Source organism: Blennius ocellaris (assembly GCF_963422515.1).
Source record: "Blennius ocellaris genome assembly, chromosome: 6".
In the NCBI taxonomy this organism is placed as follows: domain Eukaryota; kingdom Metazoa; phylum Chordata; class Actinopteri; order Blenniiformes; family Blenniidae; genus Blennius; species Blennius ocellaris.
Genome location: NC_137655.1, coordinates 27,775,166 through 27,791,001, shown reverse-complemented (window position 1 = coordinate 27,791,001; position 15,836 = coordinate 27,775,166). Strand labels below are relative to the sequence as shown.

Below are 15,836 nucleotides of genomic sequence, written 5' to 3'. Positions count from 1 at the left end.
GATGCAGTTAAACATATTGTGTGTCTCAATACTTTACTTACTTTAGTCGTGTGTTTTGTTACGGTTAAAATCAAGTAGCTAATGTTAGCTTATGCTAGCTGTTACGGTTTTTCACATTATGCTGAATTTATTCAGTATATCAATAATCTTTATAAGTTTATCGACTTGTGGGAGGGTCAAAGTGAGTTCCACTCCCAGATGGAGGGGTTATTTCCCCTCATGATGTCATGAAGGGAAATGTCTGATTGGCCTGTACAGCACATGATCAGAGAAAGAGAGAGAGAGGACCAATTTCCTTCATTTCTAGGGCGTCCTACAGGCGATGGGGATACAGATTATTGTTAGAAAACCATGACACAGTGGATTTGTGTGGGACTTTTTAGAAAACCTATACATGACGACAAAAAAACCCACGCAACCGCCAGTTGTTCACCGTCGCGCTGGAATCAAACAGACAGTCACAGTTTTATCGAACACTTTATTTACATGGCCCTTCACAGTGTAAAATAGAAATTTTATTCATGGAAATACTTACAAAAAGGCCATTTTTAATTCATTGTTCTCTTTAAATAGTACTCTAGGGTTATTTACATCTTTACAGTGTATTCAAAATACTCTTTTGGTAGCGGCCTCTTCACAGAACAAAGACAAGTATGGCAGATTTTTGGTCCCTGTCCAAGGAGAGAGGGAACGGAAGAGGACTGCCCTCCGAATCAGGAACCAACTCTCGACCTCTGGACCGCGCTCTGACTTTATTTGTGTATATTTGAGAATGTTTGACAAGCCTACTGGAGGACACTTCTTTGAAAAAAGAAAGAACAATGCAACAACAGGTAGATTCGCTTCTTTTAAATAACATTAAATAAGATTTTCTCAAATGTACACAAGTGCATTCATGGTGCAGCGACAAGAAGTTGGTTTGAGATTCACGGCAGAATAAACAGGGGAGTAGGGTGTGTGTGTGTGTGTGTGTGTGTGTGTGTGTGTGTGTGTGTGTGTGTCTGTGGGGGGGGGGGGTAGATTTATTTGGCAGCAGCAGCCCGTTGGGACAAGCTGGTATCCAAGACTTCAGTTCATCAACACTCCAACAAACAGACGGCGGTTTGTGTTGCATATCCGATGATTCAGGCGGAAACAAAGAGAGGGGGGGGGGGGGGGGACGAGCGGGGGAGGGGCTCCAGTCTTATTGCTGATTAAGATGCAATAATGTCGATTCCTGAGCTTTTATGTCCCTGTATTTCCACATATTGAACCGGATCCATTCACCTTGTGTCGATCACGCCTAAAACACAGTTTTTACCCTGCTGCTCTGTTTTTCCTCCATGGAGGGAAACGGAAACACTTTGTTAAACAAGTGGCTTCTGGGTTAGGTAGACGACGGGTAGAAACACTGGGTGTTGGAGCCCAGCCGTGTGGGAGCACAGCAGTGGAGTGCTCCTGTTAGTGGAGTGTAGAAAGTTCATTCAGACTGATCCTCATCCTCCCACCAAGCAAAGATTAAGACTCAACATGAAGGGCGAAGTGAATTAAAGACGAGGTGTGAGGGGAGGCTGTGTCACCATGAGCATCTCCTCCGGATCCCGTTTGACCCTGAGTTGTGTGAAAACGCAGACACGAGCCCAACCCCCTCGCAGGCGGTCACCGGGGGGGGGGGGCGCTCTCAGAGCGAGTCCACGTGGTTCATGTTATTGGCTCGATTGTGGATCTCCTCCAGGAAGTTCTCCAGCTGCTCGATCAGAACGCGCTTCTTGAACCTTCAAGGAAAGAAACAGCAACAAAACTTCAGGCTGGAGTTTCAAACCTCCAACAGCGACAAACAAAAAAAACACATTTTAGAGGCACATTAAAGGTCCCATATTATATTAAATCGACTTTTCTGTGCTTTAAACATCATAAAAGTATTATTTGGGGTTCATATACTTCCCCAAAGTGTTTTTTTCATTGATTCCCTCAAGCTTGAGTTCACAGTGATCTTTCTCTGTTCTACCTGGTGGGGGAGCTCAACACCTTGATTCTATTTGATGACGTCACAGAGCTGGAGAAGCCCCGCCTCCAGGAAGATTGGCATGAGGAGAAACCAAAACAAGACACGCCCACCAATGTGCAACGTCTCTGCTGCTTCACATTGAACGCTGCTGTTTTTGTTGCCGTCCATAACTGTTTTCACCATCACGTCCACTGGAGAAAATGTGTTTTCACCTTCATGTCCACTGGAGAAAATGTGTTTTCACCATCATGTCCACTGGAGAAAATGTGTTTTCACCATCATGTCCACTGGAGAAAATGTGTTTTCACCTTCATGTCCACTGGAGAAAATGTGTTTTCACCATCATGTCCACTGGAGAAAATGTGTTTTCACCTTCATGTCCACTTGGAGAAAATGTGTTTTCACCATCATGTCCACTGGAGAAAATGTGTTTTCACCTTCATGTCCACTTGGAGAAAATGTGTTTTCACCATCATGTCCACTGGAGAAAATGTGTTTTCACCTTCATGTCCACTGGAGAAAATGTGTTTTCACCTTCATGTCCACTGGAGAAAATGTGTTTTCACCATCATGTCCACTGGAGAAAATGTGTTTTCACCTTCATGTCCACTGGAGAAAATGTGTTTTCACCATCATGTCCACTGGAGAAAATGTGTTTTCACCTTCATGTCCACTGGAGAAAATGTGTTTTCACCATCATGTCCACTGGAGAAAATGTGTTTTCACCATCATGTCCACTGGAGAAAATGTGTTTTCACCTTCATGTCCACTGGAGAAAATGTGTTTTCACCATCATGTCCACTGGAGAAAATGTGTTTTCACCTTCATGTCCACTTGGAGAAAATGTGTTTTCACCATCATGTCCACTGGAGAAAATGTGTTTTCACCTTCATGTCCACTTGGAGAAAATGTGTTTTCACCATCATGTCCACTGGAGAAAATGTGTTTTCACCTTCATGTCCACTGGAGAAAATGTGTTTTCACCTTCATGTCCACTGGAGAAAATGTGTTTTCACCATCATGTCCACTGGAGAAAATGTGTTTTCACCTTCATGTCCACTGGAGAAAATGTGTTTTCACCATCATGTCCACTGGAGAAAATGTGTTTTCACCTTCATGTCCACTGGAGAAAATGTGTTTTCACCTTCATGTCCACTGGAGAAAATGTGTTTTCACCATCATGTCCACTGGAGAAAATGTGTTTTCACCTTCATGTCCACTGGAGAAAATGTGTTTTCACCTTCATGTCCACTGGAGAAAATGTGTTTTCACCTTCATGTCCACTGGAGAAAATGTGTTTTCACCATCATGTCCACTGGAGAAAATGTGTTTTCACCATCATGTCCACTGGAGAAAATGTGTTTTCACCTTCATGTCCACTGGAGAAAATGTGTTTTCACCTTCATGTCCACTGGAGAAAATGTGTTTTCACCATCGTGTCCACTGGAGAAAATGTGTTTTCACCATCATGTCCACTGGAGAAAATGTGTTTTCACCTTCATGTCCACTGGAGAAAATGTGTTTTCACCATCATGTCCACTGGAGAAAATGTGTTTTCACCATCATGTCCACTGGAGAAAATGTGTTTTCACCATCATGTCCACTGGAGAAAATGTGTTTTCACCATCATGTCCACTTGGAGAAAATGTGTTTTCACCATCATGTCCACTGGAGAAAATGTGTTTTCACCATCATGTCCACTTGGAGAAAATGTGTTTTCACCATCATGTCCACTTGGAGAAAATGTGTTTTCACCATCATGTCCACTGGAGAAAATGTGTTTTCACCATCATGTCCACTGGAGAAAATGTGTTTTCACCATCATGTCCACTTGGAGAAAATGTGTTTTCACCATCATGTCCACTGGAGAAAATGTGTTTTCACCTTCATGTCCACTGGAGAAAATGTGTTTTCACCATCATGTCCACTGGAGAAAATGTGTTTTCACCATCATGTCCACTGGAGAAAATGTGTTTTCACCATCATGTCCACTGGAGAAAATGTGTTTTCGGGTACCAGTATGGTTCCACATTATTTGTCTTCCCGAAAGAAGAAGCACCGCGGCGAATGTAGCTGGACTTTTTTTTCTTTTCCACAAAGAATCTGTTTGTTTGCTTCACCAAAGAAGCTTCCAGAACTACGGTACTTTGAAACTGGACTTACTCAGAAGCTCATCTTGAAACCTGCTGCTATTACAACAATAAAAGACTAACGAGGCACAGAGATCTGTAAGAACATTACTACAACTACCAGCGTGAGCTGCTGGCTACGTCACTGAGAAGCTGAGAACCACCGGTTCATGAGAGGTGACGTCAGCTCAATCCAAGAAAGCTATAATTTCACAAGTTTTGAGTGTTTATACTGTATCACCCACATTATTCTCCCACATGAGCATAAGATGGACTGTGAAACATGAAATATAGACAAATATGGGTCCTTTAAGTTCCTGGTGTAGGAAACAGAATTGTGTGCTGATAGAAAAACACCGGCAGACTTCAGCACGAGACAAACAAATGTGATTTGTGGTTTTGTTTCCGCTGGTATGAGGAGGAACTCTGTACCTGGCCGCCTCCTTGATGATGTTCTGGAGGAAGATGAGCCGCGTGTCCAAAGTGCCCTGGATCTGCTTCAGGAGGAGGAAGATCTTCTCGTAGTCTGAAACAGACCAACTCTTCCTGGTTACCATCATCACCGTGTTTCTGAGGTTAATAATTCAATTGTGTCGACAATTAACAAGGTTAAGGGTTAATTTATATCACAGCTGCAGGCACGCAGTATTTCTATTTCTATCTTGATAATGTCTGACGGACTTTTCACGGTTGTATTGAAATTTGTTTCGATCCAATTGTGTGTGTGCAAGAGGCTCCACTCCGTCCCAACGCCCAGGAACATGGTCAACAAATGTTCAAAAGAGTCGCAACACAAAAGTTATTGGTGATGCTGCCATGATGGCGAGCCACCTTGTTCGCCTCGACGCCGCGCTGTCAAACACCCAGAATGCAACAGCCACACGAGAAGTTTCTGTTGATATTTCACTGGATTTTTCACAACAAGGTTTCATTAAAATTGACTTTCTGTTTAACTCGTGTTAAATATTTTGCACTGCTCTGTTATTTTATATTTTATTAAACTTTATTCTATTTTCTTGTGTATATACTTATTTATTTATGTTTGTCGGCACCAGGGTAGACGGCAAATTAAGAATTTCATTACACTGCGAAACCTGGCTTTTACTGTTGAAATGACAAATAAAACACCTTGAACCTTGAACCTTGAACCTTGAACCGGACCTTTGCTTGTTTTTATTTTTATAGTAGCAAAGCTATATGGAACGAGTCAATGTCTCCCTCTGTTCGTTCTGTTAGGAGTGAGGGTGAGGGTGGGGGTATTTTTGTAAAGTTTCATACATTCATGGATATATATATATAGAATTATATTTTGTTAATGAAAAAATAATAAAACAAACAAATAAAAAAAATGACTTTTTGTTGCGATTGTAGTTATTTTCTATATTAATTGTTTGGTTCTGTGGAAATATTGACATTTTCATGCACCACAGCAAAGACGACATTTATGAACGTTTACTACGACACTATTTTACTGTTCTGGAGACTCTGGAGGAAACTGGACTGCACTGAGATGTTTGTGAAGTGACTTTCACACTGATATAACCCAGAGCAGTGAGTGATGTGGAGTGGATGGTGAAGAAAATCTATTTAATGTGAGCAAAGCAAAGCGAGTCGACACAAAGAAGCCAGTGTTGTGCGTGGAGCTGTGACGCAGTCGAAGCGGTGGAGGGAGCCGGTGCGATACGTACGTCTGCCGGGTTTCCTGATCTCCTTGGTGATGAGCGCCCTCAGCTCGTTGTTGACCTTCGTGGTCTCGGCGTGAATGTGCTTCTTCAGCGCTGTGGGCGACAGGTAGCGCGGCGGCTGGTCCTCTATCAACATCATCTCCGCCCCTTCCTCGCTGCCCGGCGGCGGCGGCGGCCCGTTCTCCTCCTCGTCCCCGAGCCGGAGGACCTGCGTGTCCGCCGCCGTGTGGTTCTCCTGGAAGTCGGCGGGAAGGTCGGCATCCGAGTCGCTGTCCGAGCCGCAGTGGTTCTGGTCCAGGTGGTTGAGGAGGAGGACGTCTGCTTCTGGAGCTCCGTCGCTCACGTCTGCCTCTGGAGATTGAGGAGACGGTTGTTTAGCACGTTCATCCGACACAATTTCTATCGTCGGCAAATAATCTCTTTACTTGTCATCAACAGTACGTCAGGTTTTCCTCGCACCGTGAAACACAAAACACACCGATTCTAATAAGAAGCATGTCGTTGGACTGTGGCTGAAAGCTCAGACACTGTGTTCAAATTGTTCTACTGGGAGGGAACGTTCATCACAACTTCATCTTAAAGGAGCCGGATATGTTTTATATATCAATGACTGACTCTAAACTCTCAAAGTCTTTGTTTTGTGCAACAAAGTATTAACAAGTTCATTCTTCAACAATGTTCTGCCTCAGTTTTACAACTGACAGTGAAATAAAGTTCCAGTTAACTATTTACTTCTTCAAAGTATAAAACATTTGGCCACATGTGTCTGGAACTCCAAAATATCATAAATATCATGTTATAATCAGAATTAGGGTTAGGGTTAGGTTAAAAAAAAAAAAAAAAAAAAGATCTTTAATGTCGACAAATTTCTATGTGTGTGTGTGTGTGTGTCCCTGACCATCTGAACTGATTCAGCACATAATGTAGACCAGGGGTCGTAACCCACGGCTCCTTGGTCCTCCACTGGGCTCCTGGAGCCTCCGTCCCTCTGCACTCCATCCTGGAGGGACGCAAGGAGGCAAGGCCACCCAGAGAGGGACGTAAGGAGGCAAGGCCCCCCAGAGAGGGACGCAAGGAGGCAAAGCCACCCAGAGAGGGACGTAAGGAGGCAAAGCCACCCAGAGAGGGACGTAAGGAGGCAAGGCCACCCAGAGAGGGACGTAAGGAGGCAAAGCCCCCCAGAGAGGGACGTAAGGAGGCAAAGCCCCCCAGAGAGGGACGCAAGGAGGCAAAGCCACCCAGAGAGGGACGTAAGGAGGTAAAGCCCCCCAGAGAGGGACGTAAGGAGGCAAAGCCACCCAGAGCACAGTCCCGCTACAAAGAGTGGTAAAATGTAGGGTCGTGAACGAGCAGTGATGTAACGTCATTACAACAATAATGGATGAAGAAGGTAGAATCGCGGCTGCAGGTCATGACAGCGGCTCAACTGGTGTCTGAAGCTGGGAACTTCCTGTACCTTTCACAGTAAAAGCCGACAGTTCCAGGAGGTTCGTTACAGACTTGTTGAGAGTGACGGAACATTCTAGTGAATTACACAACAACTACAGGACATTAAAGACACACCATCACACTCATGGTTCTAACAATCCACATCTCCCACATTTATCTTCCATTTTAATAATGTGTAGCAATAAAGGAGCTGAGAGCTGCAATGCATTATGGGAGCTTCTGTTTGTCGTGTTTTAAATGCAATTATTGGGGGTTATGTTAGGTTTGTAGTGTCGGTAATAATTGTGTTTTTGTTGCTTAGTTCATGTAGTTTAGTTTATTAGTTGTAAGTTGTCAACCAGCAGTGAAGAAGGTTTTGTGTGTCGTGTCCTCCTGACATGGTCTTCCTGTGGGACTGTCAAAATAAAAGACTGATGTGCACGTCTGTTGTAAAGTATAAGCTTTTTCTCTTGCGTGTTTCTTTGACATTACCCACCATAATATCAGTGATATTGTGAGTGACAATGTAGGTGTGTGTCTCTCTGGGTGTTGTGTTCAGTGGGAAACGGGACCAACTGGCTCTTTGAGCATTAAAGGTTGCCGACCCCTGGTGTAGACTAAACTGCTCCCCTGCTGGTCAAATAAATACATTGCAGTTAATGGTCATAATTTGTCACAGCCGTGAAATTTCCTCTTGCAGGTCAGGCTGGACGGTGGGACGTTGAGCTTAACGCCACTGAGACGGAGTGACTGGAAGAACTCTGCAGTGTTCTGGGAGAACATGGAAACTTCAGAGAGAAACACTAAAGTGGTTCAACCGTGGAAATGAACTCGAGTTCCCGTCGTCACGAGGCAACGCAAACTCCTATCCACCGTACAGCTTTGTGGTATTTGAACCCATGACCGTGTGATGTGAGGCGGGAGCACTATCCACTCCTCCACCATGCAGCCAGCATCACACAAATACAAAATTCAGCTTTGGCTTCACATTTAGCCAGTTCTGACTCGTCATTCCAGTCTGGATGTTTGCGTGTCAGTTTATTGCAACTGCTCCAGTTTCCTTCCATAATCTAAAGAACCGTCTGATGGGTTACATTTTGCTTCTCAAGGTGAGCGTGTGGGTCCCCCTTGTGGCCAACAGGGTGAAGTGCAAACTGAGTGAGGGGATGTGGGTTAAAGCCCCAGTTGCAGCAGGAAGGATTGCAAATTTAAGGAATTAGTATGAAATCTTGTAAGCATCTGCTAAAGAGCTGCAGCTGATTGTGTTTAATGGAAGTGGAAAGTGGTGTGTGTTCGCTTTTAACTCAGGGCTCTTTGTGACCAAAAGATCCGCTTTCACAGTTTTACTAAATTTGTCCCGAGCAGCAAAAACTACAAATTACATGAAATGCAGGGAAACAAAGAAAACAATTGCTATAAATACAATATATAAGCTTGCATTAATGAACTGTCACTGGTACAAATTAGACCGTTTTAGCTGTTGATGTTTTTTTTAATGGATTTTCTCATTTTATACATTTGACCTATTTTAGCCTCTTCAGCCGTTTATCACCGTCTGGGTTTCATAACAGGTAGAGCCGTTTTACTATAGGAGCAATTTTCCCTATTTGTCTTATTTTTTCTGTATTTTTTCACTTTTGATTTCATTTCCCCCATTTTCTTTTTCCCCCTTTTTACAATATTTCATTTTTCCTTTCTCTTTATTCCTTTCTTTTCCTCAAAGCGATGGCTGGCTTTGCTGTTTTCCTTTCTTGAGCTGTTTTTAGCCTCGAGATGAGGTCATTTTTGAATGTCAGTGTGAAATCAAATTTAAAAAAAGAAAACAGATGTTTATTTCCATGACGCTGTGAAAGCTTGAGGGAGCCGCTGCAGAGCAGCTGAGGAGCCACACGTGGCTCTACAACCGCAGGTTTCAGACCTCAGGGTTAATCAAGAGTCGTATTATCCGTCTCTCTGAACAACATCTGGGCTCCGTTAACGACTCCACCGTCACCCCGAGGTGGAGGAAGCAGGTCGAGATGCTGGTAGATTTGTTCTTTCATGATTGGCACCAAAATAATAGAAATACATTCATTCGTCAACTAATTGTGATTTGGATTGTCTGATTTAATGTCCTTTGTTCTGACGTTGAGGAAGAAGAGTCTTCTTAATCTAAAGTGGTCATTATGAAGCCCAGAAGCTTGGCTTCACACTCTTGCATGCTGCTGCGAGGAGTTTCATCCTCAGTGGTTCAGAAGAACCGCGTCAGCAGAACTGGTAGACCAGAAGTCGCTGAACGCAATCAGTAATAAAGCGACTGAAAAGTGAGCAGCTCAACAGTTTCGAAACAACGGGCGGAGAAGAGTAGGAGTTCTTGTCCCGTGGCGGTGAGGCTCACCTGCAGAGGGCCGGGGGCTGGCGGGGGGGGATACGGGGGGCGTGTAGGCCCGGCCCAGACGCAGCAGAGGCGACATGCAGCGCCGCCTCTTGGGGCCGCCTCCCGGCATGTTGCTACTGTCTCCGGGGCGCTTGCCCTGTTTCTGAGGGCCGGTCACAAACTCGTCCGCCTCGTCGATCATCATGCCCTGCAGGGGAAAGTCCAGAGAGCCTCAGGTCAGCCTGCGCTTCCCCAAGCAGCATTTGTGGGATCATTAACAAACAGGCTGGTGGTTTGTTTTACCTTCTTGTCCAGTTTGAAAGGATTCCCGAATGTGTGCAGGCGCTTGGGCTGTTCGGGGTCGGCGTCCCGGAGGGGCTGGGGAGCAGCTTTGAGGAAGTCTTGGTAGTTTCCCATCTGGGCGATTGGCACACTGTGGAGCTGATCTGAAGGACGGAAGCACACATTCAGCAAAGCAGGGAGACTCTAATTCAAACACTATTAGAAAGGTTTTGATTCTGATACGCCGGATTTATTGTTGGATTTTTAAGTTTTCTTCTCAGTACCAATGTACCAGACTCAAGATAGTATACCGCTCACGTTCCAGCAAAACGACATGATTCTCACCACCTTCACTACTGTTTTACATACTGATATATATATATATATATATATATATATATATAGAGGTAATGTTTCGAATTTTAAGGAAGAATCCATCTCTGAGCTGAAATGACAAAAATCTGGAAAAACTCTGTGAATGTTATTTTTCAAGCTTTCTTATCTTTGAATTTTGAAAATGTCTGTAGCTTATAAACTATAACGGCTTTTTTTTTTTTTTTTTTTTAATGAACCTTTTCTGGTTGGTTGCTGGTGACATATGAAGATTCACCGAGTCATAAAAGTCCAGTCACTTTAACTGCAGGATGAAAATGAAATTCATGTTTCACCACCTTCTAACCAGGCTTCAATGCAGAACATCGGAAATGGAAGCATCATTGAGTTATACAACATATATGATGCATTATTAATGAGTCTGGAGCCATATTTCAAGCTAAATAAATGTGTGCGAGTGATTTGGTGCAGCATGTTACCAGAGTCCTGCCCCCTCAGCGTGCACACGCCGGTGTTCAGCAGGTTCCTCCTCATGCGACTGAGCTGGTCCAGCAGGTGGCTCCGGGGGATGTCGTACGGGTTCCTGAAGCTTTGAGGTTTCAGGCCCTGAAGACGGCCACACACAAATGGGATTGTAAGTCAAGTTTAAAGTCGACCTCCTTCTCAGGTCAAGGCTTTTGTCTCGCTCTTCGTGGGGGGGGGGGGGGTATGAGATTTGGTGGGGGGAGAGGAGGCGTGGAGGTACAGTGAAACATAAAAAGGTCTGAGGTGGGCTGAGAAATGAAGTCTCCTTAAAAAAACAGTTCAGGGGTTGAGGAGGAGAGTCGCACAGAGAGATGGAGAGGAAAATGTAAGCAACAGTGGAATTTATATCAATTATGTTCCTGTTGCAGCACAGCTGCAGAAGCTAAATTAGTTGTAATGATTCATGGATGAAGTGGAGGGGGGGTGGGGGGGGGGGTCGGGGTGGAGGGTTGTCAAGGCGCCGTTTACACCTTTTCAAGTGAAAACACAAAACTTTTGTCACTCTAAGTCACTGAAACTTTTTGAAAACGTTACTACTGTACATCCAGAGCTCAGTAGAGCCAATCAGAACAAAGTTTCCTCCATGGTGTCATGACTCCCAGTCCATATTCTCCTGGGACTTTTATTTTGACAGTCACCGCAGTAACAATCCATGTGCGGATTCTCCTGTTGTTAATGTTTCTTCTCTCTTGCGTGTGTGTGTGTGTGTGTGTGTGTGTGTGGTTTCATTACAGAAACAAGCAACAGCGCCAACATGGCCCTACATGCAAACTACATCGTTTTCAGTTTTTCTCGTTTCCATGCAAACCAACATCGTTGCCGTGTAAACGCAATACTTTTCTGAAACCAAAATGCAAAAGCAGTGTATTTTTCCCTGGAGCACTGCGGTGCAGACGAGGGCTAGGCCCCAACCGCTGGATGTTTTTTTTTTATTTTTAAATTTTTTTACATATTCTATTTTTTGTGCTTTTTTTGCTCTTGTTTAGATATTTACATATGTTTACATATTTTAATTCCTTAATTTGATCATTTCTGCACCTTTTTACCTTGAGCTGTTGTAAGTTTGTGTTTCCACCCTGGGGAGGAATAAAGCTCTCTACTCTACTCGAAAATGGAAAAGCTGGAGGGAACGTGAAAAGCACCTTGTTGAGCAGCGCCAGCTGAAAGCCCTGAAACTCTTTGGGGTTGAGCTCCAGGGGCAGAGCCGGCCCCTCCCCGCTGAGGCTCTGCAGCTGCTGGATGAAGTCCCGGCGCTGGGCCAGCGAAATCCCGCCGCCTCGCCACCGCACCTTGATACCGGCGTCCTGCGGCAGCTTCTTACCGATGGAGGCGATCAGACGGTCGTACTCGATTTTGGTCTGGAAAGACAATTTGGAAGTGTGACTGCTGTGAAAGGATTTCCTGTTACTCGGCTTCACGTCCCCGTAATTCAATGTTCTTGATTATTGAGGAATGGATTTAAACAGCGAGAACGTGCTTCACAGAAAACTGACGAAAGAGGGAAACATACACTCGGACTCATACACAGATATAACATGTTCAAATACTCAGAGTAAAACAGTGAATGAGATATAAAATCTAAGGAATTATCAAGGACAGATTACTTGTATACACGTATTATTGTACTCGGAATTTAATGTCTGTAATACAAAATACAATGAACAGCTGAACTAACATAGCATACATGCTACATTTGCCAGTTGTTGCTGTGGGTTATTTGTGTCAAACTCAATTGACTTCAGGGGCCACCTCTCAAGTGGGTCGGAGCGATAAGCAGCATTATACCTATAAATAACAACGAGAAATCTATGTCTTTGTTTTAGTGCAAACAAGTAATAATATTTCATTAAAGAAGTCCACATTTAATGAACTATCTTTTTACCACACAGGACAAAACAAATTTGAATAAAAGAACTGAAAATCCACAATATTCTGCCTCAGTTCACTGTGTGCGACTTACAGATCTTTAATTCAGCGTGCAAATCTTCAGAAGCATAAAACATCTGTCCAAATGGAGCTGGACCTCAACAATACAGTCATCTAGTTCAGTGTTTTTCAACCTTTTTTGAGCCAAGACACACTTTTTTGTTTGGAAAAATCTCAAGGCACACCAACACCACCCGTAAATGTAAAAATTTGAAAGTCTGTAGTCTATATTAACAATATAAAGTCATTCTCATCAATGTTTTATCAACAGGAATCAAATAAATACAGAAAAAAAGTATTTCCCAATTTCTTTCTTTTTTTTATTATTACTCCCTCAGTGTGAAACCTGGACCTGATGGATGAAGAGCTGAGATCCTGGTTCACATTCTTCCTTTTCAAAAACTTCTCCATCACTGTCACTGACACAGTACTTTGATACAAGATGGTAGCAGGAGGTGGAGATGAACCACACTGACTCTGTTAAAGTTTCATTTCACCGCCAAATTTATGTGCTTCCATCTATTGGCGAAGAGTCTTTATACATGATTACTCTGCAACACACAGTCGGCTGTGAGAGCAAATGTTTTTTAAGAAAAAAAATGTGAAATTGGATACTTTCCCACGGCTCACCTGACTAGATCTCGCGGAAACACCAGTGTGCCGCGGCACAGTGGGTGAAAAACACTGATCTAGTTCATATTACCATCAGAACAACATGTCAATTCCTAGAAATTATTTTGAATGTGGATACATTTCTACACCCGAGAGTAAAACTGATCACATGAACCGACTCAACACTAAAGTGCGCCCCCTGGTGGTCAAACACATACACTGCGGTTCATGTCATAACTTCTCACAGCTGGAAAATGTCTGGTGGAGCTGCAAACTGCTTTTCTTTCATATATTTGATATTAAAAAAAAACAAAATGCAAACAAGACAACAACAATAAGCGGCACACAGATGATACAAACAGGTAAGAAGAAATGACTTATAGTAAATGAGCTCAGCGTGAACAGACCTGCTGGCTGAGCTTCTTCAGGTAGGAGACGACGCTGTAGCTCAGACCGTACTCCATGTTGTCTGCCAGCAGGTTGGGTGCTCCCATGATCCTCAGCGCCTTCCTCAGAGACTGGGAGGAACACAGCGGGCGTTAAACACTGCACACCTTCGTATTTGATCACTAATCACTGAAGTGATGAAAAGTGATGCACTGACCCCGATGTAATACGGAGGCATGGTCTTCAAGTAGTTCTCGAAGGACTGCCTCCATTTCAGCGTGGGCTTGAACTTGTGCACTTTAATCAAGTCGTCTGAAGTGAAGCAGGAAAACACAGTTAGACAAAGGAAGAAACCTTTCCTGTGTGTGTGTGTGTGTGTGTGTGTGTGTGTGTGTGTGTGTGTGTTTTGAGATCCTGAGGGTGCTTGATCTGCTCGGCTTTTAGCTTACTCTATTTATTCATCTTTTTTCATTGACCGCTTTAACATTATTTCCTCTTTTGAATTTTTATTCGGCCTCCAAGTCTGTGAAGCTCTTATGACAGCATTTACTCACTTCCAGGTTTTTACGGTATCGTTAATCTACATTACATCACAGTTCTGTCTGTGCATGCATGAGTATGGATTGGTGGAATTACCTTTTTGGTTCCACTGTAATTATTGGCTTCATTACATCTAAAATGACTAAAATTATGACATTAGCCCGAATAAATTCAAAATGGACAAAAATATTACAGTTTAGGCTTCAATACATTTAATATTGACAGTTTTGGCTATAATACATTTAAAATGACTAAATGATTACTTTCTGCTTCTGGAACAAAATTCATATTAGTTTCATATTTCAATCAGACTGCAGATTTACAATTGTATGACTTTAAAGTGAGTTGAGGAATTATGGAGTTTGGGAACAGTTGGTATAAAATATAATTAGCATTACAATCAAGTGAAGGTTTTGTCTATTACATATGATCCCAATAAAATATCTGAACGTTTTTTGGGTTTAAAATGTAAAAAGGTTGAAGAGGCCATTGCACTTGGTGAAGCATGTGTGTTCTTGAAGCTGCTTCATAATAATGTGTCTCACAATTATTGGTTTAACAGGTTATTGTATGTTTGGGGCTATTTTAAGCCCATTTGAACCTGTATCGATTGATTACATCTCCTGAAGTCTACTTAGTCTATTTTACAGAAAAAAATTCTTCAACTGTAGATTAAATCAATAAACATGTAAGTGGTTAATTTCTTTCTATTCCATGAATGTAGAATCCCAAGTGACGTCTTATATGTATTCTCTTTGTGAAGCTGGTTGTTTTTCATTCAAGCAAGTCAAACACATGAAAATATGAGCAGCGACGGTTCAGCCATCATTGTGAGAACTGCAGAATTCCTGTTTTACAGGAAATACGTCGGCCTGTAGAGTCGCATCAGAACCACAAGCTGCAAGATTCAACTGGTCTTTACCCAGAAGTGGCAGCAGCACGGGGTAGTTGTAGGGCATCACAAACAGGTTGACACAGTTGAGGGCCGTGCTGGCCTTCAGGTAGCCGAACGGTTGCCCCAGGTCGCTGTACTTGGCACTGTTACACATGAACACCTGGACAAAAAAAATAACAAAAAGAAAATCAATGGTGGAGGGAGTGGAGCTTGAACTCTTGGCTCAGCACACAGGAACACAGCCTGCGGAGAGTGGGCTTCAGTTCAACTTGTTGCTTCGGCAAACGCTCCACTTTAGATGTTTACAGTCATTCTAGTTGACAGACTGTGGCTGACTGGAGGCTGATTCACTCGTTTTGGGAACTGATGAGGGCACAAGAAGCCCAGTGTTTCAGAGACTCGTCATTAAGCTCGGCCACAGCATTTGGTGTAGAAAGGAAAAGTGACGGTGATGTTGAGGAGGGAGACATTACGATCAGGGAGGTGGAGGAGGTAAAGATCATACATCAAACCTGTGCTGAACCTTTCTCTTCTCCGCTGGTCTGGTTACTTTAACATGAGGGCAAAATATAGGGATGCACCCATACAGATACCAGCATGTACTCGTACTCGTGAAGGCTTCCCGATACAACCAGGCAGGTTTTACAGGAAGTGACGTGTCAACGTCGCCTGCAGATACGAAAAAGAGCCTGAGCGATCTCTGCGGTTTGGAGATTCTTTAACATTGATAGGAATGATTAACGTAAGACAG

The 15,836-nt window shown here is 43.3% G+C and overlaps 1 protein-coding gene across 1 annotated transcript in view; it reads right to left on the bottom strand.

Annotated features, from left to right (window-relative positions):
• Positions 1 to 493: 493 nt before the first annotated feature.
• Positions 494 to 15,836, bottom strand: part of ints6 (integrator complex subunit 6) — a 37,343-nt gene continuing 22,000 nt past the window's right edge. The window contains exons 9-18 of the mRNA XM_080498661.1: positions 15,113 to 15,245; positions 13,868 to 13,962; positions 13,671 to 13,781; positions 11,868 to 12,083; positions 10,680 to 10,806; positions 9,889 to 10,031; positions 9,607 to 9,793; positions 5,805 to 6,152; positions 4,549 to 4,642; positions 494 to 1,754 (exon numbers count right to left, since the gene is read on the bottom strand). Of these exons, the coding sequence (XP_080354787.1) occupies positions 1,661 to 1,754; positions 4,549 to 4,642; positions 5,805 to 6,152; positions 9,607 to 9,793; positions 9,889 to 10,031; positions 10,680 to 10,806; positions 11,868 to 12,083; positions 13,671 to 13,781; positions 13,868 to 13,962; positions 15,113 to 15,245 (1,548 nt within the window). The 3' untranslated portion in view covers positions 494 to 1,660. The remainder of the gene's footprint in view (positions 1,755 to 4,548; positions 4,643 to 5,804; positions 6,153 to 9,606; positions 9,794 to 9,888; positions 10,032 to 10,679; positions 10,807 to 11,867; positions 12,084 to 13,670; positions 13,782 to 13,867; positions 13,963 to 15,112; positions 15,246 to 15,836) is intronic.